Consider the following 26346-nt stretch of genomic DNA (forward strand, 5'->3'; position numbering starts at 1 on the left):
TTAGTTGTTTGTTCACATCACTTCAGTCTCGAGTTTTTAAAAGGCTCAGAACTCTCTCTGAGAACGTAAGCTGATTAATTGTTGATGTTGTTGCTTCTCGTGTTTACCTTTTTTTAATGTTGACGTTATTAATGTAAGCTAATGTTTACTTACTGTTGATGATTTCTCGGGAAGTGAAGTAGGGGAAAAATTCTCGAGTAAAATTTTGATGCAAAAAAAAATGTACAGCTAGTCTAACCTAATCATTACTAATTTTTTATGCCTTAACAAAATCAACATCGCATAATTTATTAAAACGTTTTTTTTTTTTTTTTTTTCTTTGCAGGTATGAAAAAACGACAAAATACTGTAATCAGCCTGCGTTTATTTAGGCAGAAACCGTAAAATGGAATCCCTTAGTTCATTTAACAGTAAAATTTAATTATCCATACTTGGCTAAATTTTTTTTCGTGCCCGTGAATTTTTTTTCGCAACGAACCTTGCGGAATTAACTGTCAAGCAATTTGTGTAATTCTGGTAGCTTAAAATGCACTTTACGTCAAGTTTAATAAATAAAAATGCGTAAGAGGATGATGATGTCGGTGCTGTGGTAATTTCGCAAACACATTAAAAAGTGCGACTAATGAATAGAAATACTTTTGTCGATAATCATCAGAAAACGTATTCGCACAAAAGGACGCCAAGAAGATATAATGATTACTTTATTTTATCATTAAATGAGAAAAAAAATTGAATGAATGAGTTTTGTGCTTCTTGAATATGTTTATCGTGATTGCTTTTTGCTATATTTATCTTTGTGATGCCAGAGAGCAAGTCAAAGATGCGCGAGATATAATGATGCACTCATTGTACAATTATCCTCATTATGACTGATTGACCAATTTCAATGCTTAATAAGCTCATTAATGCCCGTGAGATGCTTCTGTTGGCGGTGTCCCGAAATGGAGAGCAGTTCAAAAGTTCAAAAAAAGTTGTCATTTGGAGAATAACCTCTTATTATTTGATTTTTTTAACCACGAGGTCATTAACTTTTTAATCTCGTAATTTTTATTTATTTTTTTTTTTTTAATTAAATTAATTGCTCAATTATTATTTTATTCAAGTAATTTATTAATTAATTTTTATTTATTAAAAAAAAACAATAAATTAAATTTCATTTAAAAAATAATTTAAATTAATTAATTAATATAAAATTCTAATTTGGTTATTAAATAATTAAAAATTTAATTAAAAAATAAATTTAAAAAAAATAGTTAAAAATTTTAATTTTATGATTTTTTCATGATTTATAAAATTTCAAATTGAATTATTTTACCACGTGGTTCATTCAATTAATTTTTGAAATAAAATTTAAAAATTTAAATTAAATTTTTAAACAATTATGAATTCTTTAAATTTAATTTAAAAAAATAATTAAAAATATTATGTTTAAAAATTTATTTAAATTTTAAAAAACATTAATTAAATTAAAAAATAAATGAGAAATTTTCATTTATTTATTCATACCTAATAATTAATAATTTTAATTAATTTTATTTAATTATAATTTTTTTATTAATTTACATTATTTAATTTAATTTTTAAAAATTAATTACATGATTCATTTAATTAATTTTTGAAATTTAAAAAAATAAATTATTAAATTTAAATTAAAATATTAAATAATTATTTAAAATTTTATAAAAATAAAATTATTACATTACTTTAAAAAATTTAATTTTTTAATAAATAATTTAATAATTTTTTAAATTTTAATTAAATTTTTTAAATTTAAATTATTTTTTTTATTAAAATTAAATTAATCACGTGATTTATTAATTTTTTAACTAATTGCATTTTTTATTTCAAACAAAGTAACAAATTTTCATTAAGATAAGGATTTTATTGCCAAAAACTTTAATAAACTACTTCATTTATGTTCATTATTAACATTTTAACGTTGGATCAGATAAAAGTTGTGAATGAAAGTGCATTATCTTCTCGTCTTCTATAATAATAATTATTATTTTATCTTCATCTTCATGCAAAAAGTTGCTGCAAAATGTGACACTAGTGGTTAAACAAGATTATAATGATAATCATTATAATTTTAATATAAAGAAAAATTTTCAATAACCACATCGTTTTCAATATTCTGCCTCTTCCTCGTAATAAAAAGCGTTATTATTAAGTCTTCTGAACATTTAATCTTTATAAAGTAAAAAAGTTTTTCCGCAACTTTTCTACGGCTTTATTGGCAACGTTAGAAAATTGCGGCTTAATATTTTGTGGGAATTGATTTATTGACCGAGGCCAGAATGCAAGTGTGTGACGTTTATTACTTTATCCTTGTGAAAATTGCTTCTAATCAAACGTTACAAATTATGATCACTATCAAAGCCCCCAACATATCTGGAGGAAAGTCTGTTCAAACTGCTGTTGACTCATTTGCATTTATTCTTCGTCTCTTTTGCCAATTTCTACGAGAGTTAAAATTCAATTTTCAATTGAAACGGGAAAATTTGTGTGCATGTGTGTTGATTGCAATTCAATTGACTCACACTCGGGCGGAATCCAGATTAATCTGCTTGCTATTGATACGGAGCCTCGTTTTGGTGCAACAGACATGAAAGCACGATAGGGAATAATTTCAACATGTATCTGGCTGAAATGAGAATGAAAAGATTACATTTTTGAAAATGTGTATCAGAAAAGCAAATTTTATTATTATACATAAATATATAGAGGTTATGGTGTGTGTGTGTGTGTGCCTTTATAGATATTGAAACAAGTAATTTGATTTTCACACTTTGTAAATTGGATTTCAGTTTTATCGAGGCATGTTTGTTTGTCTTTTATTAGAATTTTTTTGTGTTTGATATTTCAAATATTCAAAAAAAAAAATGCACCAATTGAGAGGAACAAATGCAATTTTCTATTGTTCATATATATTTATGATAATTTATAAAATGAACAAAAAGTGAATAAATTTTTACAGTGTGCTCGATTAATTTTTTTTATAATTTTTTTTTACAAAATATAATTTAAAATTCAATATTTATATTTTTTTGTTTTAAAAAGTTTTATTATTAATGTAATTAATTATTTTAAATTATTTAATTTAATTGTTAATTTATTTAATTCAAAATTATTATTTTATTCATATTTTCATTTTATTTTATTTTTTTTTATTTTTTTAAATATAAAAAATATTTTGGTTAAATAAATTAAAAAAATTAATTTTTATTATTTGTTTTGAAAAAAAAATTAGAAAATTCTTTAAAATTTATTTTTTTTTTTTGTCAAATCTTATTACTTAATATATTTTATTCGATACATATATCTCTGATTATTTTTTTTACTTAAAAATTTATTTTATTATTTATTAATTTTTTAAAACATTCAAATATATTTTGGTAAAATAAATATAAAAAAAATTCAAAAATTTGATTAAAAAAATTATTTTTTTTATTTAAAAAAAATAGCTTTTACCTATTAATTATTATTTTACCTTTTAAAAAGTTTGAATAAATAAATAATTTTCGAAAAAAATAAATAAATTAAAATTAAAAATTTTAAATAAATAAATAATTATTTATTTTTAAAATAAAAAATTTAAATTTTTAAAATAATTTATTTTTTAAAAATTATTTAATTAAATTAAAATAATTAAAATATTTTATTGTAAAAAATACTTTTTAAATTAAATTCTTTTTATTTAAAAAAATAATAATATTAATTATTACTATTTATTTATTTTTTTTTCAGAAAAATAAAATAATAATTTAAGAAATAAATAAAAAAAATAAATTAAAAACTCATTAAATTGGATGTAAAAAATAAATAAATTTAATACACAGTATCATGTTTTATCATTAAATTTACCGGAAATAAATTCAAAATTAATCCTTTCGCACTAAGCTTATGTCCAACAACCCGATATTGGATAAATTTTCACAAAATACTATAAATTTTAATTAACGTAATAATATGATCTGATAATTAAATCATTCACAATCCCAAACTAATATTAACAGAGGATTATTTGTTAATTCAATTATTTGAAGCGGTAATTTTTTTCTCCCGTTCAACCGGCACACAGCTGAGATTTGCTTCATCATCATGTCAACAAGTACGAGCCACAAAAAAAAATTAATGGATATCAATCATAATCAAATAATTTGTGGCTCCGACGTACAAATCTTTATTATTTCGTCTTCTAATCAAGCGAAATGGCAAAAATTTTGTTGTTATTAATTACATTTGCTCACAACCGAGTCAACATTAATTTAAATCTGACATATGATATCTTGTCTCAATAAAATGTGTGGCGTGTCGTGTAGAACATTAAATTATAAGTGGAAGTTAATCACAAAGACAAAAACCCGCATAACATTGTTAATTAGAAGACAGGCACGTTCTTTGCTAATTATATCAACTTTGAAACGAGAACGCAGCAAAACAAAGCAAAAAATCAAACAAACAGCTTTATTTTGTATGTTTTCACACTGAAAGCGCGGCTTCGAGAGAGATAATGTTACAGCAACAACATCATCATCACTGTCAGCAGCAGGAGTTGTTTATTCGAAAGATTAAACAAAATAAAAAAAAATGTGCAGATTTCTGTCATTTGAGACGACTTTGTACCGTCGTTGTAGCGTGAAATCATTTTGTTGTACACCAGAATAAACAATTTCGTATTAATTACAAAATATTTCTTGATTGCTGAACAGAGAGAAAACTTTTCTATTCATGCCATTTCCATTTCTACGTTTATTTATTTATTTTTTTTTTGTTCATGGATGAGCGCAACTTTTCAAGAATACGACAAAAAATAAACAAAAAACCAAATTAAACAATAGTTTCTTAATTTCAACGGAAAGTTCAAGAGTAAATAAAACGGGTCAATGGTTTCGTTTTCATTTTATTTTATTATGAATTGCTTTTGACCCGTACACCTCCGACAAAAAGTTTTTTTTTTATTTGTGCCAAGCTAGAATTTCCAGTTTTAGATTTGTGCTGAAATGGATATCCGATTCATAAAATTGCGTAAATGTCTTAATATTTTTCGCATTTTATTCGCGCGTGTAATAAAATTATCATCAGCACAAGCGATACGGTTGACGTTTTATGCAGAGGTGTGTCATGGATTTTTTTTTAATTTTTAATAAAAAATAAAAATAATTAAATAAAATAAAATTTTTAATAAAAAATTTTTACAATTGAATAAACATAGCTTAAATTATTTATTAAAATTAAATTATTTTTTTATTATTTATTTATTTGAATATTAATTTATTTATTTTAAAAAAATAATTTTCTTATTTAATTTTTTTTTTTATTTTTTTTTAATTAATTTTTTTTATTTAAATTTTTTTATTAAATTCATGCAATAATTTAAAATAGATTTTAAATTTCTATGATTATTTGAAATAATTTATTTTTTATAATTTTTATTTAAAATTTATTTATTTTTTTTTTTATTTTTAAATATTTAAATTTATTTATTTTTCTTAAATTATTTTTTATTATATTATTTTATTCATTAAAAAAAATATTCAATTATTTTATAAGAATTTTATTTTAAAAAATTTTTTTATGATATTTTTAATTTTAAAATTAATAAATAATTTATTTTAATTATTTTTATTTATTAACGTATGAATTCAATTTAAATTGATAAATAATTTTTAAATAAAATTTTTTGCAATTTTTTTTTATAAATTTTTAAAAATTTTAAATTAATTTATAAAAAAATATTATTTTGTAAATAATAAAATATTAAATTTTTTAACATTTTTAAAATAATTTTTAATTAAATTTTAAAAAAATTCTTTAAAAATTATTTTTTTAATAAAATACAAAAAAAAAATAATTTTCACACCTCTGCTTGATCTCGAAAGTCATTCTTGTTCCAAGGTGTGATTTGACGACGACGACACAAGCAATAAGAGTATAAAATAAAATATTTATTAATAAATTATAGTCCATTGAAAATGTTGTAAATGGCGCAAATTATCGATCAAAACATCGTTGTACGGTTTCTTTACAGGTTTTTGTAACATGAGTAAAATATAAGGTAGCATGTAAGCCAATCTCTTGTTTATTTGAGCAAAAAAAAAAATACTGAGAAAAAAATCTCGATTCCTTTCATAAAAAAAAAAATATTTTCCGACATACCGACATTTCCAATTTAAAAAATTTGAATTTGTTAATAGAACTGTCAAAAGGGAATTGAATGACCAATTCAAATATGAAATACGAGAGTTTTTTAATTTTTTTTCTTCTTTATGATTGCATTAAACAACAACACATAAAAGTGCAGGCTGACCTTTGACATCGGTGCGCACCCGAATCGACTATTGAAGTTTGCACTTGAACGTTTTCAGGGATTTGCGAAATATTAAACGGTCATTTAGAGAGGATTTTAGCTAATTCTCGCCAAACATAAACTTTTGGTATTGAATGACGAACAAAAAGCCCCATAATTGGCTTAGAATTTTTTTTTGAACAAATGATAAATTTTTTTCGTGTGCCCCACGTAATTTCCTCTGTTATTGTTCAAAAGTAAATGTTTTGTATATTTATGAATGTACAATTGTTACAAGTATTATCGTGATTTGCACGTCATTATTTGAAATAGATACCTGAGAAATATTCTACCATTTCATTTAAAGAGCAGAAAAAATAGAATGTGGAATTTCACTTTAGCTTAGCGGACACGCAACAACATCTTGATGGCTGGAACGAAGAAATATGTAAAAAAAATTAAGTAATTTCTTTTTGTAATAATATTCTACAACATTTAACTTAAAGTGTAACGAAAGTTGTTCTGCTTTTTTTTAATATTTTTTTCTCTTGCCTGCATGTCAAGATTGTTGTTATTCTGTATGAATTATTATGTGTCTGATTTAAACTGATTTTTTTGTTCTGTCAAAGTAACATTATTTAACCCGACATTATCTGTAAGCAATCCATGACATGAGCAACTTAATCATAAAATATATTTGTATAAATGTATATGATGGGACTAATGGCTTTTTAATGAGAATTCTTAAATTTTTGTTCAAATTAGAAAATTATATAGGAGCAAAAAATGCGGAACGATCTTCGATGGTGGTAAGACACGAACAAAACACCATCCGAAATAAAAAAAAATATCTCATGAGTTGGGCGAGGGAAATTTGACAAAATGTTTCGTATTAAATATTTTAAATTGCAAAATAATGAAAAAAATAAAAATATTAAAATTTTAACAATTTTTGTAATATTTTTAATATTTTTTAAATTTTAATAATAATTTATTTAATTAAAAATTTAATTTTTTAAAGGAAAAAAAATTAAAACATTTTTCAAATTTTCTATTTTCTGAATATTTAAATTTAAAATTATCAAAATAATTATAAAATATAGAAAAAATAATTTAATTATTATTAATCTTATTAAGTTATTTATTAAAAAATTTTAAAAAATTTTAAAAAAATTAAAATAAATAAAAATAAAACAATTGAATTTTTAGTATTTTTTAATTTTAAAAAATTTTTTTAAAGAAAATTAATTCAAATAATTTTTTTTTCTTTTTAATAAAGAAAAAAATTTAATTTAATTTTTCGGAAAAAGTTTAATTAAATTTTTAAAGTTTATTTTTTTTATTAGAAAAAAATAATTTAACTAATATTAATATTTGGCTTTTATAATATATATTTTAAATTTATAATTAATTTTTTTAATTAAAATTAAATAATAAAAGTAAAACAAAAATATGAATTTAATAAATATTACAAAATAATTAAATTGTAAATTTTTTGAATAAATTTTAAAAGTTATTATAAATTCAAGAATATTTATTAATTAAATAAATAATTAATAAAAATCCAATTAAATTAATATTTAAAATAATTAAATAAATTAAAAAATATATTTTTTAATATTTTTTTAAAAAATTTTTAAATATTTTATTTAATAAAATTATTATTTATTAATTTTCAAAGTAAAATTAATATTTTTACCTGTTATTTTTTAAAAAAAATATTTAATATAAAATATGAAACATTATTAAAAATCGCCCCTGCCTCATTTAAAAAGTAATCTCAGATCCTCGTGGGCAAGCAAATTGAATTAAATTGTCTTTCTAATTTATATTCGTGCCCTTTTTTGCCCGATGGTAAATTTCGTTGCCTTTCAACGCATTTCTACATTGTTTTTCCATTACAACAAAATATATTTGCTGATATAATTTAATTAAAAGTCTATTTATTTCTATTATTGTTCTCCGTTTTGCTGCACAGACCATTTAAAGCGGAGAATTATTAGTTCGACAAGTATTAATACATGCATCGCGAAATTAAAATAATATAAACATTTATTTTTTTCGCCTTACCTGCGGCACAGTTCACTCCCGTACTTTATATATTTTATTAAAGTGACTACAAAACTACTGTTTCTGTTTGATTTCGCACAAATAAAAATAAAAAAGGGGATTTAATGAAAAAAGTTTGTTTGTTTTTCTTTTTATGGAACTCCAGATAAAAATTTGCTGTTAAAGGTTGCAATATTTCTTTAAAAAGCAAAAAGAAGGCGTAAATCTGCCTCTGACGCGGAAATTAACTTCGTATATAAATTTGATCCTTTAACCTCTTTCATCGCATGCATTAACGTTATTTTTCTCGAGGAAATTAAAAATATCCTTTTATGGTGTCTTTTAGCTGATAAATACTTGTAAGAAATAAATTCAATAAAAATTGCACGTTTCATTCAATTTATAATAGTTTTTCTCTCGTTTAAAAGAGAAAAATATTTTTTTTCCCTTTAAACGCTGTTTACTTTAGAGAGAGACATGAAATGTTGATATTGCAAGCCAGTCTGAGTCAGCAATAAAAATATTTTTCTGTAATAATATTTATTTATGTTTTTTTGTTACAAATTATAAAAATATTGAGAAAGCAATTGATTTTTTTTATTTTTCTATTCTTTGCAGGAATTCAATAAACTAAACTAGTTTTTCTGTAAATTATTATTTTTTTCCTATTTTTTTTTATTTTATGAAGAATTAATTTTTTCTCAACAAAAAAATAAAATTAATGATAGTTCTAACTTAATAAATGAACGAAGAATATTTTTCCGTGTTTTACTGAATTTTTTTCTCATGACCTTTTTTCGCGCGCAGAATAGACAATAACGTCAAAAGTCAATGGAAAATTTCCTTTCTGCTATTGTTCTGCCATTAATCACAACGCAAGAAGATATTTCAAAGTCAAATCTGAGATTTATCAAATATTTATTATCATTCGCACTTTATCATTTGTTCTCCTCCGCTACAAAAGTCGCTTCTTCTTTGATTGCGCGCAATTTATAACAAATATATTGGATTTATTTCTTTTCTTTTTTTATTGTTCGGGACTTGCAGTAGGACGCACACTTCTTGCCTTTGATGATAAATTGAATTAATGAGCTGTGTGATATTTGATATTGCTTACGAATCATTTGCTTTTTTTTGTACTTGACTCGTTGTTTTGCGATGCGAAGGTCTCTCGTCTGTGACAGACTTGCCTTTAGAGAGAAGGAGCAAACGGAAATTTACGAGCGAAATATGAAATGGCGTGTGCAATATGGATGATTGATTGAGAAAAGTTTACCAGCAGATCGATACAAGCAAAAAAAAAAAGAAATAATATTAATAAAAAATGTATCTTCGATCGATTTGTGAGAAATGAGATAAGGAGATGGAATTTTATATGCGCATTAGATAACAACTCCCATTATTATTGCATATTTATACCGAGTGTTCAATAATTTTTGTTCTATTTTTAATTTTTTTTTTATTTTTTAATTTTTTTTTCTTACATTTTCAAATTTTTATTTAATTTTAGTTATTTTTTTAATTATAATTTTTTACACTTTTAAATATTTAAAAATAATTTTTTACACTTTTAAATATTTTTTATTAAATATGAAATAATTTTTAAAAAATTAGAAAAAATATAAATTTTAAAATTTATAAGCAAAAATTATTAAAATAAAATAAAATATGAAAAATGCTAAGAAATATATTTTTAATCCATTTAATTAAAATAAAAAAAAAATAAATTTTAATCTAATGTCGAATTATATATTTTCATATAAATTTTTGTTTTTTTTGTTATTTATATTTTATTAAATTAAATATCTAATTAATTAATTAAATATTATAATTTTTTAAAAAAATATAAATAAAAAAAAATTATATGAAAATTTATTAATAAATTAAATTTAAAACTCGACATAATTTAGATAAGAAAAGTTTTAAAATTATTTTAAAATTTTAATTTAAATTAAATGGATTAAAATTAAAAAATTAAAAAATTTTTATAATATTTTTAAAAATTTTTAAAAAAATAAATTCAAAATTTAATATTTTTTTATAAATTTTTTAAAAAAATTAAAATTTAAAACAATTAAAGAAATTTTAAAATATAATTTAAAAAAAATAAAATATAAAATTTATAAAATAAATAAATATTAATTTGTAAAAGTTATTTTATTAAATTAAATAAATAAATAAAATTAAAACATAAAATAAAAAATAGACGAAAAATAAAATATACTCACAGTTTAATATAACAAACGTCTCTCACAATATTTGTACAGTAAATATCAACAAGCGATCCGGTTCTTACGTTTTCTGTAACAGAAATGCATTAAAAGTACATGTCTCGTCGCATATGACTCACACACAACAACAAATATAAACATAAAATATCCATAATTGAATTTTAAATTAGTATAATTTGTCGTCAATCATTTATTTATAATAAAATATAAATATATTTGAACAAGATCCTATCGACGAGATAAGTTTATAAAAAACAATTTAAAAAAAATAAAAAAAATCTAACTCGTTATGAGAGCACACGCCATCCAAGTGTTACACATTTTGACTCACATTTCGAGTTATTGGCGTATCAGGGCCACAATTAAACAGCAACAAGAGAAACTCAGCTTTATTTAATTTATGAGCACATACAAAAGTGCGTTTTTATGGCTGTTAATTGATTCAGCAGCAAAATATTCTAGCCCGAACCACGGGCAATTGTTAATCATAAATACGTGAGCAATAAATTTTATTTTGTTTGAAATGTCGGTAATTAAGTGAGGTAAACCGAAAGTAAATCATACGCAAGGCGCGGATATCGGAAAATTGGACCAGTTTAACGAGACCTTATTAGTTGACTTACAAATATGCGATTAATTTAACGAACCAGGCGTTCCATGCGAGTTTTTGTTAGATATTCGCCCTCGAGCCATTTTCACATATCCTCATGCCTGTCAGATATTGTAACGAAATAATTAATTTATTATTTTGCAATAGAGTGAAAGAGAGACCTTTTGTCTGATCATTTACCTTTACTTGCATCGGAGGTGAATAAATATCAGCACAATTACTCCGTTGTTAAGCATATAACATTACAAAAGTTAACGCGCAAGTAACATGCAATCCGGTAATATCTGCAGAGTGTTTGTTTGTCTTGTGTATGTTTGCTTGTTAATTGTTGCTGTTTGTTGTGAGTAAGCACAATTAATTTAAACTTGTTTAAAATTTATCTTAGGCAAAGTTTCTCTGCGGTTTGTGTGTGCGGAGCATGGCGATGATGATGATGATGTGACATATTGACATTACTATAAAATGAAACATCTCGTAGTAAAATTTTATTTTTTTGCGTTACGGAAAGGAATAAAATAAAAATTAAATTTTAATAAGTGGATTAAAAGTCATAAAAAATTAGAAATAAAAATTTTTTATGCAAAAAAATAAATTATAAAAATTAGTAATTAAAACAAATTAAATTTAATAATTAAAATAATTTCAAACAAATTTTAATTATTATTATTAATTAAAATATTTTTTTTTATTTTTATGCAAAAAAAAATATTAAAAATTTTAAAATAATATAATTTAATAAATTAGTAAATTTAAATTTATTTTAAAACTTTTAATATTTTTTATACAAAACAAAAAAATTAAGAGTAATGTACCTAATTTACCTAATTATTAAAATTATTAAAATTAATTAAATTTTAATAAATTTAAATTAATTATTTAAAATATTTTTATTAAATTAATTTAAATTAAAAATTGAAAGATTTTTAATTAATTTTTAAAGTTTTTCACGGGAATTTCAAAAAAAAATTTGATCGCTTAAAAATATATATTTTTTTTAATTTTTATTTTATCAAATTTTATAATTTTTTGGAAAACAAAAAATTTTTTAAAATAAAAATGTTTTTTTTTAAGAACAAAAAAAAAGTCTAAAAAGGAGAAATTAAATTAAAAAAAAATTAACTAATTAAATTTTTAAAAAAAATTTTTTATTTTAAATTTTTGAAAATTCTTGAGGAAATCAAAAATATTTTTTTTTATATCGAAGGAAAATTTTTTTTCTGAAAAAAGTAAAAATATTTATTCAAAACATTTTTTTTTTGTTAAATATAAGCAAAAAATCAAGAAATTGATTTTGAAAGTTAAAATACAAAAAAAAAAAATATTTTTTATATTTTATCATAAACATCATAAATGTGATTTTTCATATTGATTCTTAAATTTTTAACTAATTTTTTAAAGTACATATGTTAAATATTACAATAATTGAAAATACTATTATTTTATTTAATTTCATTCTATCAAAAAAAAAAAAAAAAATTAAAAAATTAAAAATAAACAAATTTTCATTAAAAAAAATAAAAATCTAATAATTTTTTACCTTTTTTTTCTTTACAGGCGATGTCCTTTCAGGCGTTTGTTTCGTCGGTCAACTCGACACCCACTCATTAGGAATGTTCCTGCTGTTGCCATTATGTATTTATCTCTCCATCGGGGGACTCTTTCTTCTCGCCGGCTTCATCTCTCTCTTCCGGATACGAACTGTGATGAAGCACGATGGAACGCGCACCGACAAACTCGAACGCTTGATGTTGCGAATCGGGTTCTTTAGCGGTTTATTTATTTTACCCTCTGTCGGGTACTTAGCCTGCCTTTTCTACGAATATTATAATTTTAATGACTGGATGATCCAATGGAATCGTCAAATGTGCAAAATTTTCTCGATTCCGTGCCCATCGATACGCCCGGGCGGCAATGGCGACGAAGACAAGCCCATTTTTCACATTTACATGGCGAAATATGTGTGCTCGATGCTCGTCGGCGTGACGTCGAGCGTTTGGCTGTGGTCTGGCAAGACAGTCGTCAGTTGGAGACTCTTCGCTGAACGCTTACAGGGTAAGGATGCACGGAATCGGACGGCGTATGTCTAGCAGTGAGTAAGATGTTCTTGCTGTTTGTCCTTGTCTTTACTATTTTCATGGTACCAAATATTAAAATGTAGATGATGATATTTTTTAGCTGAATTAGCGATAGTTAGGTTTACATGACGACGACTGCCTGCGCATTTTATGCCGCATTTTATACAATTTTATCCGTAAACGCGAAAAAGTGCTATAAATGTCTATTATTTACGACTCGTAGTCCCATCTAATGTAAGAAATATCATTAAATAACTCATCAATTATAAAAATTATAAGAAAACGAGGCTTGTTGTTAGATGCCAAGTCAATGTGTTATTTTACCAGCATGTAAATTACCTTGTAACATAGCGAAATCTTGAACTGTTTAACCTTATCTCGTAAAAAATGAACCTAAAGGCGCGCGATACTGTTCAAAAGTGGCAAATGCAACTCCAAAAATGCGAGAAAAAAATCTCACTAATCCTGCCGTCAAAAAAATAATTAAAAATATCTACCGAAAAGAGCAGACGAAACGAATCAAGACATAAGAAATAAATAAAATGAAACACAAGTCATTTAAAAAAGTACATAAAAATAATAAAAACACAAATTAATTTCTCAATATCTTCTCTCTCCGTGCATTCGACACACACAAAAATCTCAATAAATATCAGTTCCATCATCAATACTTTTTTTTTTGATTTCTTCTTTTTTAAAAATTCTTTCTTGTAAAGTTCTTCACTCACACATAAACAAAAATGAGCGAAAAAAACAGGTTCTTCTAAAATTAATTTTTCGTATTTATTTTTACATGAGACGATGATAAATAACAAACAGGCTGAAATTCGACTCGATCATCATCGTAAAAAAATTATCTCTTAATGGACAGTAAAAAAAAAGGTAATTAAACTGTCAACAAAACTGTTATTTTCCACAGAAGACCAAGTACGAATATGGAAGTTGTTGGCACACCTTCGACAGTCTCGGAATTTTTTCTCGTTTTCATTTTCATTGCAACAGTTGGTCGTTGATCCGATTTCCAATGAAATTTAACGAGTTTTCATAATAATTTTTTTTTATGATTTATTAAAAATATAATGTTAAACTCTTTAAATAAAATATAACTTTAATTTTAAAAGAATTATTTTTTTATTATTTTTAATAAAATATAATTTTAATAATTAAATTAAATTTTTAATAATTATTTTTATTTTAAATATATTAATTGAAAAATATATTCAAATTTTAATAAAAAAATATATATTATTAGATTCAATAATTCAATAATTCAATAATTTAAATTAAAGATTTAAAAAAATTTGTAAAGTTTTATTATCATAAATTATTATATTAAAGATTATTTTGATTATAAATAAAAAATAAATAATATTTTAATTAATTAATAAATATTATTACTTTTTTAATTAAAAAAATAATTTTATTATTTAAAAAAATATATATTATTTTTTTTTAAATAAAATTTGAATAATTTTAAGGGACCTTTTTTTAAATTAAATTAATTTTTATTTCATTTGTTAAAATTTAATTATAAAAAATTTTTTAATCAAATATATTTTTTTTATTAAATTTTAAATACATTTTTCAATTTGTAATAAAAATAAATTTAAAATTATTAAAAATTTAATTTTATTATTTAACTATCAAAATTATATTTTACCTATTAAAAAAAATAAAAAAAATAATTTTTTAAATTTAAAAATTAAAGTTATATTTTTTTATTTCTTGAATTTTCAATTTATTGATCTAATTAAGTATAATAAAAATAATTTTAAAATTATTAAAAATTTTATTTAATATATTTTTTTTTCAAAAAATCAAACACTTGTCACAAGAAACATCTTTATCATTTTTTTTATAAAAAATTCTTATTTGATTTTTTTCATCATTTATTTACTTGTTATGAACTAAAAACACAATTTTGCACTTCATTCGAACCGATTTTGATATCTTAATCCCGTGATCAAACAACGACGACGGTCACACTTGACTGCGTTTTTAATTTAATTCTCGTCGTAAACTCATACGGAAAATAAGAAAATAATAAGAACAACAAGATACCAACATAATTATATCATATTATGACTTTTATTGGTTTACAGTAGACGACAGAGTAAATAAAACATTAACTAATTAAGATGGAACGTATTTTAAAACGAGATATTTTATGAACGAATAATTATTCGCCACACCTGAGCCTTGCTGAAAAAGTTTCTAAAATACATTATTTTATCATTATTATTATATCAAACATCATAAATTTAAAATTTCATAATAATAAAAGTGAACTAATTAACTTGTTTTGTGCACGTCAATATTCTGACAAAGTTGAGGAAATTATCCGAACAAAATGTTTGCGTACAAAATTACTATTATTTTGTTTATAAAATACATGAATATTGATGTCGATGTAACAAAAATAATATAATTTACATAAATTTAATTTATAAAAAAAATAAATCCATGCGACAAAATTCCGTTCGACTGGATAAATGATTTTTTTTCGTATTATTTTAACATTTCAACAAATATATATGTTATAAACTTAATTGAATTAAAGCATGTTGAATGCCATTTTCCTTTATTTATATGTTTTTTAAACATATATGTATTATAATAACTTTTTTTTTTGCAATAAATTATATTACATTAATATGTGCGGACAGAGTAAGCATGAGTAGGCACAATCAGTGTGTGTCGCTTGCGATTTTACAAGCGAATGCGAGAGAGACGGGACATTTTTTAAATGCATTAAATTGATAAATTTTCAATTTATCATAATAATTTATTAGATTAATTTTTGAGCATTTTATGCATGCACCACCGGACAACTTCAACGACGATAATTAATAACGAAATCATGTACTTTTTTTTATAAAATGTCATTTTGTGACACGATTACTGATATTGTTGCTTTAATGTCCTTTTGAACAGTGCGAGCCCTTGATTTGTATATAAACTTAAAACATGATGATAATATGTATAATATAATATTATAATGATATATAATTATAAGAAAATAAAAAAATTTATATGTGAAAAAAAAAATATTTATAAAAAATATGTGTCAAAAAATTAAAAAAATAAGAATTTAATGTTAAGATGTTAAATTTAATAAAAAACTGAATATTTGTTAGAAAATAAAATTAAGTTTAAATAAAAATTAGTGAGTTAATTGTATAAATATAGTAGCGAAAAAATAAAATATTTAAGAAAAAATAAAGAAAAATAATGATAAAAAATATTTTTTTTTATTATCTGGCTTCAGCTCATCAATCATAACTTTACACATGTCTAATCAAAGTCGTATCAAAAGTGATCGGAACGGGAGAAAAATAACATTGATTGATCCACATCGATATTCGCAAAGTATTTTTCACATTAATGTTCCATTTGAAGCATAATTCCTTTCCTGATTGATGTTATCTATCTTCTATCGTTATTTTTTTTTCGAAACAACTTTAATAGAGAGATACAAGTCCGATTGATTCTCGAGATAAAAATATTAGAAAAGTTAATAAATTAAAGAGATTTTTTTTCAGGGAGACGCACGCAAAGGTGATTCATTTACGGCATTTTTAAACCTTCGTCAAATGTGATTTTTTGTGTTTTTTTTATTTTTTAAAGATTAATGGTTTAAGACATGCACAGATTATTATTATTTATTAATGTTAAGTATATTGTTGATAATCGTAAACATGAATGTTTTCTCAGCGGGTTTTTGAAAGGTTAAAAAAAGAATGTTTTCGACAGTGATAGAATTTTTTTAAACTCAATGGTTCGTAGGTTATTGTTGAGTAATGTCGCTGTTGGATTTCTGATATGAAATGCTTAGGTATGTATGATGTTTGATTTTTTTTTTAAATTGTTGAACTTCAAATTTAAATAAAGTAAGAAAAAATATTAAATTTCTCTAAAAAACATTAAAATTTTTAACACAAAATTAAACTTGATATAAAAAAAAAGATTTTTAATTTTAAAAATATTTTTTGACTAAAAATATTAATTTTAATATAACAAAAAAAAAAAGAAAATTTTGAATGATTTTAATTTTTTGTTTTTAATAAAGCTAAATATAATTTTAAATACAATATAACTTTATAAATTTAATTAAAATAATTTTTTGTTTAAAAAAAAACTGTCATTCTTAAATAAATGAAAAATTTTTTAGCAGTTTTGAGTTAAAAAATGATTAAAAATGATAAATTAGAGCCCCCTGATAAATTTTTATCCATTTGGAGCAAGATTTGACAAAAATTGCTTTGACACAGTTTTTGACACAGTTTTTTTGTTCTTGATTTAGTTTTCAAAACAAAACTATGTCAAAGGAAAATTTTTTTTCAGTTTCAATTTTTTAGCAGTTTTGAGTTAAAAAATGATTAAAAATGATAAATTAGAGCCCCCTGATAAATTTTTATCCATTTGGAGCAAGATTTGACAAAAATTGCTTTGACACAGTTTTTGACACAGTTTTTTTGTTCTTGATTTAGTTTTCAAAACAAAACTATGTCAAAGGAAAAATTTTTTTTTTCAGTTTCAATTTTTTAGCAGTTTTGAGTTAAAAAATGATTAAAAATGATAAATTAGAGCCCCCTGATAAATTTTTATCCATTTGGAGCAAGATTTGACAAAAATTGCTTTGACACAGTTTTTGACACAGTTTTTTTGTTCTTGATTTAGTTTTCAAAACAAAACTATGTCAAAGGAAAAATTTTTTTTCAGTTTCAATTTTTTAGCAGTTTTGAGTTAAAAAATGATTAAAAATGATAAATTAGAGCCCCCTGATAAATTTTTATCCATTTGGAGCAAGATTTGACAAAAATTGCTTTGACACAGTTTTTGACACAGTTTTTTTGTTCTTGATTTAGTTTTCAAAACAAAACTATGTCAAAGGAAAAATTTTTTTTTCAGTTTCAATTTTTTAGCAGTTTTGAGTTAAAAAATGATTAAAAATGATAAATTAGAGCCCCCTGATAAATTTTTATCCATTTGGAGCAAGATTTGACAAAAATTGCTTTGACACAGTTTTTGACACAGTTTTTTTGTTCTTGATTTAGTTTTCAAAACAAAACTATGTCAAAGGAAAATTTTTTTTTCAGTTTCAATTTTTTAGCAGTTTTGAGTTAAAAAATGATTAAAAATGATAAATTAGAGCCCCCTGATAAATTTTTATCCATTTGGAGCAAGATTTGACAAAAATTGCTTTGACACAGTTTTTGACACAGTTTTTTTGTTCTTGATTTAGTTTTCAAAACAAAACTATGTCAAAGGAAAATTTTTTTTTCAGTTTCAATTTTTTAGCAGTTTTGAGTTAAAAAATGATTAAAAATGATAAATTGAATTATTTATATTAAAAATTTGATAATGATAGCTTAAATTTTGCATTTTTTTTTTTTGTAAAAATTTAATAAAATATTCGAAACAAAATTAATAAATTACAATAATGTTGATATTAGAAAAAAAATTTTTTTTCAATTTTTTATTATTATTATTTTTATTTTTTTCGCTATGTTTGATAGATATTATAAAAATTCATGAGAAGTATAATTAAAAAAATAAATATTTTAAAAAAAAATATATAAAATTAAAAAATAAATTAAAATAATAATAAATTAATTAAAATATAATTTTTTAAAAATAAAATTTTTTTTCAAAAATAATAATATACTTAACATTAAAACAGAATATTTTTATTTTTTTTTCTTTTTAGTTTTTTTTTTACAAATTTTTATCTTTAATAATATTTTTAATTATTTTATGAGAGTATATTTTAATATTTTTAATTTGAAAACAAAAAATTGATAATTAAATGACTTAGATAAAGTTCATTCTAAATTAATTCAATTAAAAATATAAAACTTGAACTCCTCCGAGATTACATACCACACATAACGGAACCTAATGACAAATTGCCTCATAATCAATCGATTAGTATTTTTCACACATATTGTTCGTCATATCTTTCGCAAATTTTCTCCCATCGTTTTCCATGTAATCTCCGCACATGCATCGCATTTCTAATCGTGTTCCAGTTTTTTATGATAAATAGCACAAAAAATAACGTAATTACATACTATCACGCTAATAAAACTAATAAATGATCGTATTCTTGTTTGCGAGTTATTATTTTATTGATTGACACACTGCTGCAACTGGATCATCATCATCAGCAGCAACGACAACGATCGGCAATAGATCAGCATCAGCATTGCACACACACCTCGTTACCGCACCGTTACGAAAGTATTTTTTTATCACATACTTACCTATTTATGCTGATATGATGAAAAAAGCATCCAACAGGTGATTAGAAATACAAATTGTTCGCATTTGGATCGCATTTTATACCGGTCTTGCCTTGAAAACTATAAATTTTTATGCCAGTTTATCGATCATCATGACAAATTATCTGACAAAAAAATGAATTTATCGAGAGGAATTTTTTTTTATGGACAAACAAATCAACGTCACTTGATTATTTTCAATATTTGCAAATGCGATATCAGGTAATGAAGTGATTTTATCGAATAATAACAGAGTACTCCATTTTTACACAGAGAAAATTTTCATCCGAAAATTCTTTAATGAAAAAAAAAATTTTTTTTGAACGTGAATTTTTATTTTTAAAAAAAAAATTTATTTTATTAAAAAAAAAAATTATTTAATTAAAATTCAAAAATTTAAATTTTTATTTAAAAAAAATTAAATTAAATATTAAAAAATTAATTAATTTTTTTAGCTAGAATTTTAATTTTAAAATAAAATTTTAAATTAAATTAATAAAAAATTAAATTTAATTTTTAATTAAATTATTTTAATTAAATAAAATAAAATAAAAATTTAAATTATTTACAAAAAAAAAAAAAATGAAAATTTTGATAATTAAATTATTTTTTTAAATTAATTATTTTTTACAAATTAAAAAAAAAATTAAATGAGAATATTTGTTTGGAAATTAAATTTTTATTTTAATTATTTGTTTAATTAATTTAATTTAATTTATTTAAATAATTTATTTGGATTAAAGTAAATTCAAAAATTTTCTTAAAAAATAAAATTTAATTTCTATTTTTTTTTAAATTCAATAAAATTTTCTATAAAATTATTTTTTTATTTTTACGAATTTTCCTGATATTTTCTTCTCTCAAAGTTTCATCAAACAAAACTTCATTATTATTTCAAATTATTTTTCAGTTTCCATCGAAATTCCATCATGAACGTTCGCATTTTCATCATTTTCCTCCAAATTTCTCTAATTTCCTGCTACGGAAACCACGATCCCCAATTCGTAGCTGGGCGATCGGGCATCGTTCACCTCTTCGAATGGAAATGGCTCGACATCGCTCACGAATGCGAATCATTTCTCGGCCCAAATGGCTTCGCTGGAGTTCAAGTATCACCTGTGCAAGAAAATGTCATTATCCCAAATCGCCCGTGGTACGAAAGATACCAACCGCAATCGTATAAAATCATCACTCGCAGTGGCAATGAAGCGGAATTCGCGGAAATGACAAAGAGATGTAATGCTGCCGGGGTCCGAATTTACGTTGATATCATTTTTAATCATATGGCGGCGCATCAAGGCGACGGAACGGGAGGTTCAAGCACGAATGTCAGTGAATTGGAGTTTCCGGAAGTGCCTTATAGCGCACAACATTTCAACGAAAATTGCGAAATTCAAGATTACACGGATGCGGTTCAAGTTAGGGACTGTCGTCTTGTCGGTTTGCCCGATTTAGATCAAAGCAGGGAAGGAGTTCGATCGAAAATTGTCGATTTGATGAATAAATTGATCAATTTGGGAGTTGCTGGATTCCGAGTTGATGCTGCGAAACATATGTGGCCTTCGGATTTGGAAATTATCTATGGAAGGTTGCTGAATTTGAACACAGAATTTGGATTTCCGATGAACGCGAAGCCATTTATCGTGCAAGAAGTCATCGATTTGGGCGGCGAAGGCATCAACAAGTACGAATACGATTTCATGGCAGCAGTGACGGAATTTAAATTTTCCGCGGAAATTGGAAAATGCTTCAGAGGCAAGACTCCGCTCGCAAAAATGTCGAATTGGGGCGAAGAATGGGGATTTCTTCCGTCGAATCATGCGCTTGTCTTTGTCGATAATCATGACAATCAACGAGGACATGGCGCAGGAGGTGAAGATATTTTAACGTACAAACAAGGAAAAATTTATAAAATGGCAGTTGCGTTCACTTTGGCACATCCTTATGGCATTCCCCGAATTATGAGCTCTTTTGCCTTTGACAACAGCGATCAAGGTCCTCCAATGGATGCCGATGAAAATTTAATTTCGCCGACTTTTGATGCGGAAACGGGTCAATGTAACGACGAAAAATGGATTTGTGAACATCGATGGCAGGAAATTCGAAATATGGTTCAATTTAGGAACAAAATGGGAGATTCTGCCGTTCAGAATTGGTGGGATAATGGCGATAAACAAATAGCTTTTGCGAGAGGGAATAAGGGTTTTGTTGCTTTTAATTTGCAAGAAGATGCAGATTTGGAAGAAGAATTGTCAACGGGATTGAAAGCAGGGAAATATTGCGATGTGGTGTCGAAAAGTTGGGAAAAATGCTTTGTTGTTGATGAAAATGGAAAAGTAACGATCAAAATTGCGAAAGATGATCCTATTGGATTTGTTGCTCTCATGAATGATGTAAGTCGGGTAGTTTCTTATGCGGTTTTGGTTTGTTTTTGTGTCTTTTTAACAATATTAACTGCTTAAAAATTAATAAAAACTAACAATATTTTACTAAAATCTAACTAAAATATGGAATATAACTTAAAAAGGTAAGAATTTTGTTAATTTTTAAAAAATTTTACTAACAAAAATTTAATATTATAATCAAAAATGTTTTCGATTTCCTTTTATCTTATTTTTTATCAAATTTATTTTAAGAGAAATTTTAAAAATATATTTTTTTACTTTAAATCAAAACAAAATATATATAATAATATATTTTTTAAAAAATTTACATTTAATATTAAATTTTTATTTTAATTTTTATTCAATTTTAATTTTTTTTACAAGTTTTCGTGTTTTGAAAGAAAAAGAAATAAATTAATTTTTGAAACATTTTAATTAGATAATAAATTAATTAATTTTTGATTTTTATTTATTTTATTATTTAAATTTTAAGCTAAAAAAATAATAATAAATTTTAAAAAAATATAATTTATTTAATTTTAATTTTTTTTTTTAATTTTTTATTTAATTTAAAAAACAAGAAAAATTATTAATTATTATAATTAATTTTAAATCGATAATTAATTATTAATTTTTGACTTTTAATTAATTAAATTAAATAATTAAATTTAATAAAAAAAAAAATTTAAATTTTTTTTTATTTTAATTTAATTTTTAAAATAAATTTTAATATTAATTATATTTATTCAAATCAATAAAAAATCATTTTTTTATTTTTTAAAAACTTTTAAAAATTATTATTAAAAAAATATTTTATTACCATTAAAATATTTAATATTAAAATTTTAGGAAATTATATAGAAAAATGTACTTTTTTTAATAATTTCGATAAATAATCGATTTTTTAATATATTTCCTTCCTTATATTTTTTTATCAATATAAGTTTAATATTTTATCTTAATATTGTTTATGAAATCGAAAACATAATTGATTTTTAAATCGGCCTAATTTTCTTATTTTTATATTTTTTTATAAGCTTCTGAGCTTAAACTTGCAAAAGAAGAACCGAAAATCGGCTTAAAATTGACAAATTTCTAAAATTTTATGCTTTTTTAATATATTCTGATTCTTTAAGCTCATTAAATTGACGAATTTCTGTTTCTCAAACGATTTACGATAATATTTTGCACAATCTTTGTATATGTTTAACTTTTTATTTTATGTATTTCTAACAAACTAGATAAATTTTCTTCACTATTAAAAAAGTTTTTAAGGCAAAAGTTTTATCTCAAAAGAAATTTTAACTAATAAAAACTTTTAATTTAACTTTTTTCAGCTTGATTGATCAAAAATTAAACAAAATTCATTCCGTAGAGCATTCAACGTTTCTTGATAAATTTAATGCTAATTTTTAATTATTAAAAGCAAAAATAATATTTAAAAAAATTGTAAATAATTTTTATTTTATGCAAAAAAAAAAAAAAATAATAAAATTTTTACGTTATTAAAAAAAGTAAAAATAAAATAAAAGTAACATTTTTTTTTATTAAAAATAATAATAATTTTTTTTTAAATTTATATTTTTTTTTAAATTTTAATTTTATATGCTAAAGTCATGTGTATTAAGTGTCTGTATTTGTATTTAATGGGTAAGTGGGTAGAAACGCTGGAGAACGTCGATCTTCATTTTTTTTCGTCTGTGTGAGACACGCGTTGTCCCATCTTGCTTCCTTTGAGCCTCTTTTTTTAAATGAAAAGAAAAATAAAATCGGTGTCTGATGAGGCTATGAATGACTTTAGTGCCAAAAGTAACAGCGGAGAGGGCGGTACTCTCGATCGGAAGTGCACCGATTTTTCCATTTCCGGCACCGATTTTTTCCATGAGACGAATGAAAGTGATAAAGACTTTGGATCGTCTAAAATAAGCGCTAAAAGGTATGCAATGAACATCTTAATTTGAATTGTTGCAAAATTGAATCGTTACTTGAACTCGCATTAATTTCATGAATTTTGATGAATTTATTTTATTAAAAAATTTCTTTAAAAAAATAAATAAAAACCTAAGGTTTAAGAAAATTTGCTTAGAGAAATTTATATAAATTTTTGAAAAATATTTTTTTATCGAAAATTAATTTTAAAAAAATTAAATCAAAAATATATTAAATAAATTAACTAATTAAAATTTTTAATTTTTTAAAATTAAAAAAAAAATGAACAATTAATTTATTTAAAAATTTTATAATTTTGCTTCAACATGAATGGCAATAAATCCATCATCCGCATTTCCGGGCAGATAAATTTGTGCTTTTCCATCTGGTCCAACGACAATTGTGTTTCCTGTGCATTTTCCATTGACTTTTGCTCCGGATGCCAAATCACAATAACTTCCTGCGGGCAATCCCGTTTGCAGACTCGCATCTAAGGCTCCATTTTCCAAATTAAATGCCACGAAACCTTTATTTCCGCGTGAAAATGCGATCTGGTTCAATCCATTGTCGTACCAATTCTCGAGCTGCGTATCTTTGACGACATTTCTGAACTGAACCATGTTATAAATTTGTCTCCAACGATGTTCACAAACCCATCCGCCGCCGCAAGTATCGTCATTATTGATGGTTGGCGAGACAATATTTCCGTACGAGTCTTGCGGAGGTCCCGCATCTGTGTTTGAGAAGGAAAATGACGACATGACACGCGTTACGCCATACGGATGTGCCAACATGAACGCTTGAGCCATTTTATAGTTGCGCGGTTCTTTGTACGTGAGGATATCAGCACCGCCTGCTCCATGTCCGCGTTGATTGTCGTGATTATCGACGAAAACAAGACCGTCTCGTGAAGGTAAGAAGCCCCAATCTTCGCCCCAGTTCTTCATATAAGCCAAATTATTGCGCCCGTGGAAGGCTCTGCCAATTTCAGCGGAATGACGAAACTCTGTGACTTGTCCCAAGTGATTATATTCCGTTTTTTTAATAGGTTCGCCGCCCAAATCGATGACTTCGGTGACGATATAAGGCTTGGCGTTGCTCGGAAAGCCCAAATTTGTGTTTAAATTGTGAAGTCTACTGAAAATATTCTCCAAATCGCCGGGCCACATGTGTTTGGAAGCATCAACACGAAAACCAGCAACTCCAATGTCGATTAATTTGTTCAAAAGTTCGAGAATTCGCTCTCTCACGTATTCCGAGCCTTGATTCAAGTCGGGCATTCCAAGCAACGGGCAATTTCTAACCTTCACTGGATCCTGATAATCGATTTGGCAGTCACTATTGAAATCCAAAGGTCCATAAGGCACTGCGGGAAACTCTTTTTTACTCGGATACGCCATACTTCCGCCCGTTCCTGCGCCATCAGCTGCCGTCATGTGATTAAAAACGATATCGACGTAAATATTGACACCAACAGCTCTGCAACGACGCACCATATCGGTGAATTGTTGTTCATTTCCGCTGCGCGTCGTCAATCCATACGATACGGGTTGATAACGTTCCCACCATGGACGACCCGGTTCGATGCGATTTTCTTGCACGGGAGATACTTGAACGCCTCCGTAGTTTTTGGGACCGAGAAATCTTTCGCATTCGGCGGCAATGTCATCCCATTTCCATTCGAAGAGGTGAACCATGGTAGTTCGCCCGTCAGAGAAATGGGGATCCCATTGTGCTGCGACGTAAGAGAGACACGTTAAAATTAATAAAAACTTCATTTCGCGATGAAGATATGCGAGAAACTGATACGTGAGTAAAAATCAGTCTCCTTTTATAGTTGTTGTGATTGTTTTTGATGATCGGTAATCTAATCTGTGAACGAAGATATTTCGCGAACAAACGAGTCGTGTGCCCAACGTTATCAGATTAGTTTAGTCGATCGATCTTCATTTCCGCGGAAGCATCAATTATCTTCAGTTATATAAAATTTTATAAACAATTCGGGGAATTTATCAATTTTGAGGTTACAAATTTTTCCAATTTTGTTTTATCTGTCGGTGCGATAAAAATTGTCATGATGATTTTCAAATTTCTCTGATTTAAATTTATTTATTTTGTGAAATTCATCAACTGAGACTAAATAAATAAGGTATGTATAATTATATTTACTTACCTCTTTTGTAAAATATTATTTAAAAAATTAAATAATTTTATGGGAAAAAATCTTTTAAAAAGTCAAACTTAACGGAAAACTTAATAAAATATAAAAAAAATCTTTAATTTTTAATTATAAAATAAATATTTAAATTAATTTTTTTTAATATTTTTTTTTAGATATTCGACTTTTTTATTCGATTTTCTAATTTTTTTAATATATATTTTTAAAAAATTTTTGACTCAAAATTTTAAATTTTTTAAAAAATATAAAATTAGTAAAAAATTTAAAATTTCATCAAGAATTAGAATTTTATTTTTGAATTTTTTTTTTAATTTTT

General features: G+C 23.9%; 3 protein-coding genes across 3 annotated transcripts in view; 2 read left to right on the forward strand and 1 right to left on the reverse strand.

The window, feature by feature from the left end:
• Window positions 1-13817, forward strand: part of LOC134838119 (frizzled) — a 115839-nt gene extending 102022 nt beyond the window's left edge. Inside the window, exon 5 of the mRNA XM_063853581.1 lies at window positions 12734-13817. Within this exon, the coding sequence (XP_063709651.1) occupies window positions 12734-13266 (533 nt within the window). The 3' untranslated portion in view covers window positions 13267-13817. The remainder of the gene's footprint in view (window positions 1-12733) is intronic.
• A 6646-nt stretch (window positions 13818-20463) lies between these two features.
• Window positions 20464-22018, forward strand: LOC134827657 (alpha-amylase A-like). Its single transcript, XM_063840406.1, has one exon. It carries the CDS (start codon window positions 20468-20470, stop codon window positions 21998-22000), a length of 1533 nt encoding a protein of 510 aa, XP_063696476.1. The 5' UTR covers window positions 20464-20467; the 3' UTR covers window positions 22001-22018.
• A 2122-nt stretch (window positions 22019-24140) lies between these two features.
• LOC134827294 (alpha-amylase A-like) lies at window positions 24141-25629 on the reverse strand. The gene has a single exon (XM_063839881.1). The coding sequence runs from the start codon at window positions 25627-25629 to the stop codon at window positions 24160-24162; it is 1470 nt and encodes a 489-aa protein (XP_063695951.1). The 3' UTR covers window positions 24141-24159.
• Window positions 25630-26346: the final 717 nt, after the last annotated feature.

This window comes from Culicoides brevitarsis, chromosome 1 (genome assembly GCF_036172545.1).
Source record: "Culicoides brevitarsis isolate CSIRO-B50_1 chromosome 1, AGI_CSIRO_Cbre_v1, whole genome shotgun sequence".
NCBI classification, from domain to species: domain Eukaryota; kingdom Metazoa; phylum Arthropoda; class Insecta; order Diptera; family Ceratopogonidae; genus Culicoides; species Culicoides brevitarsis.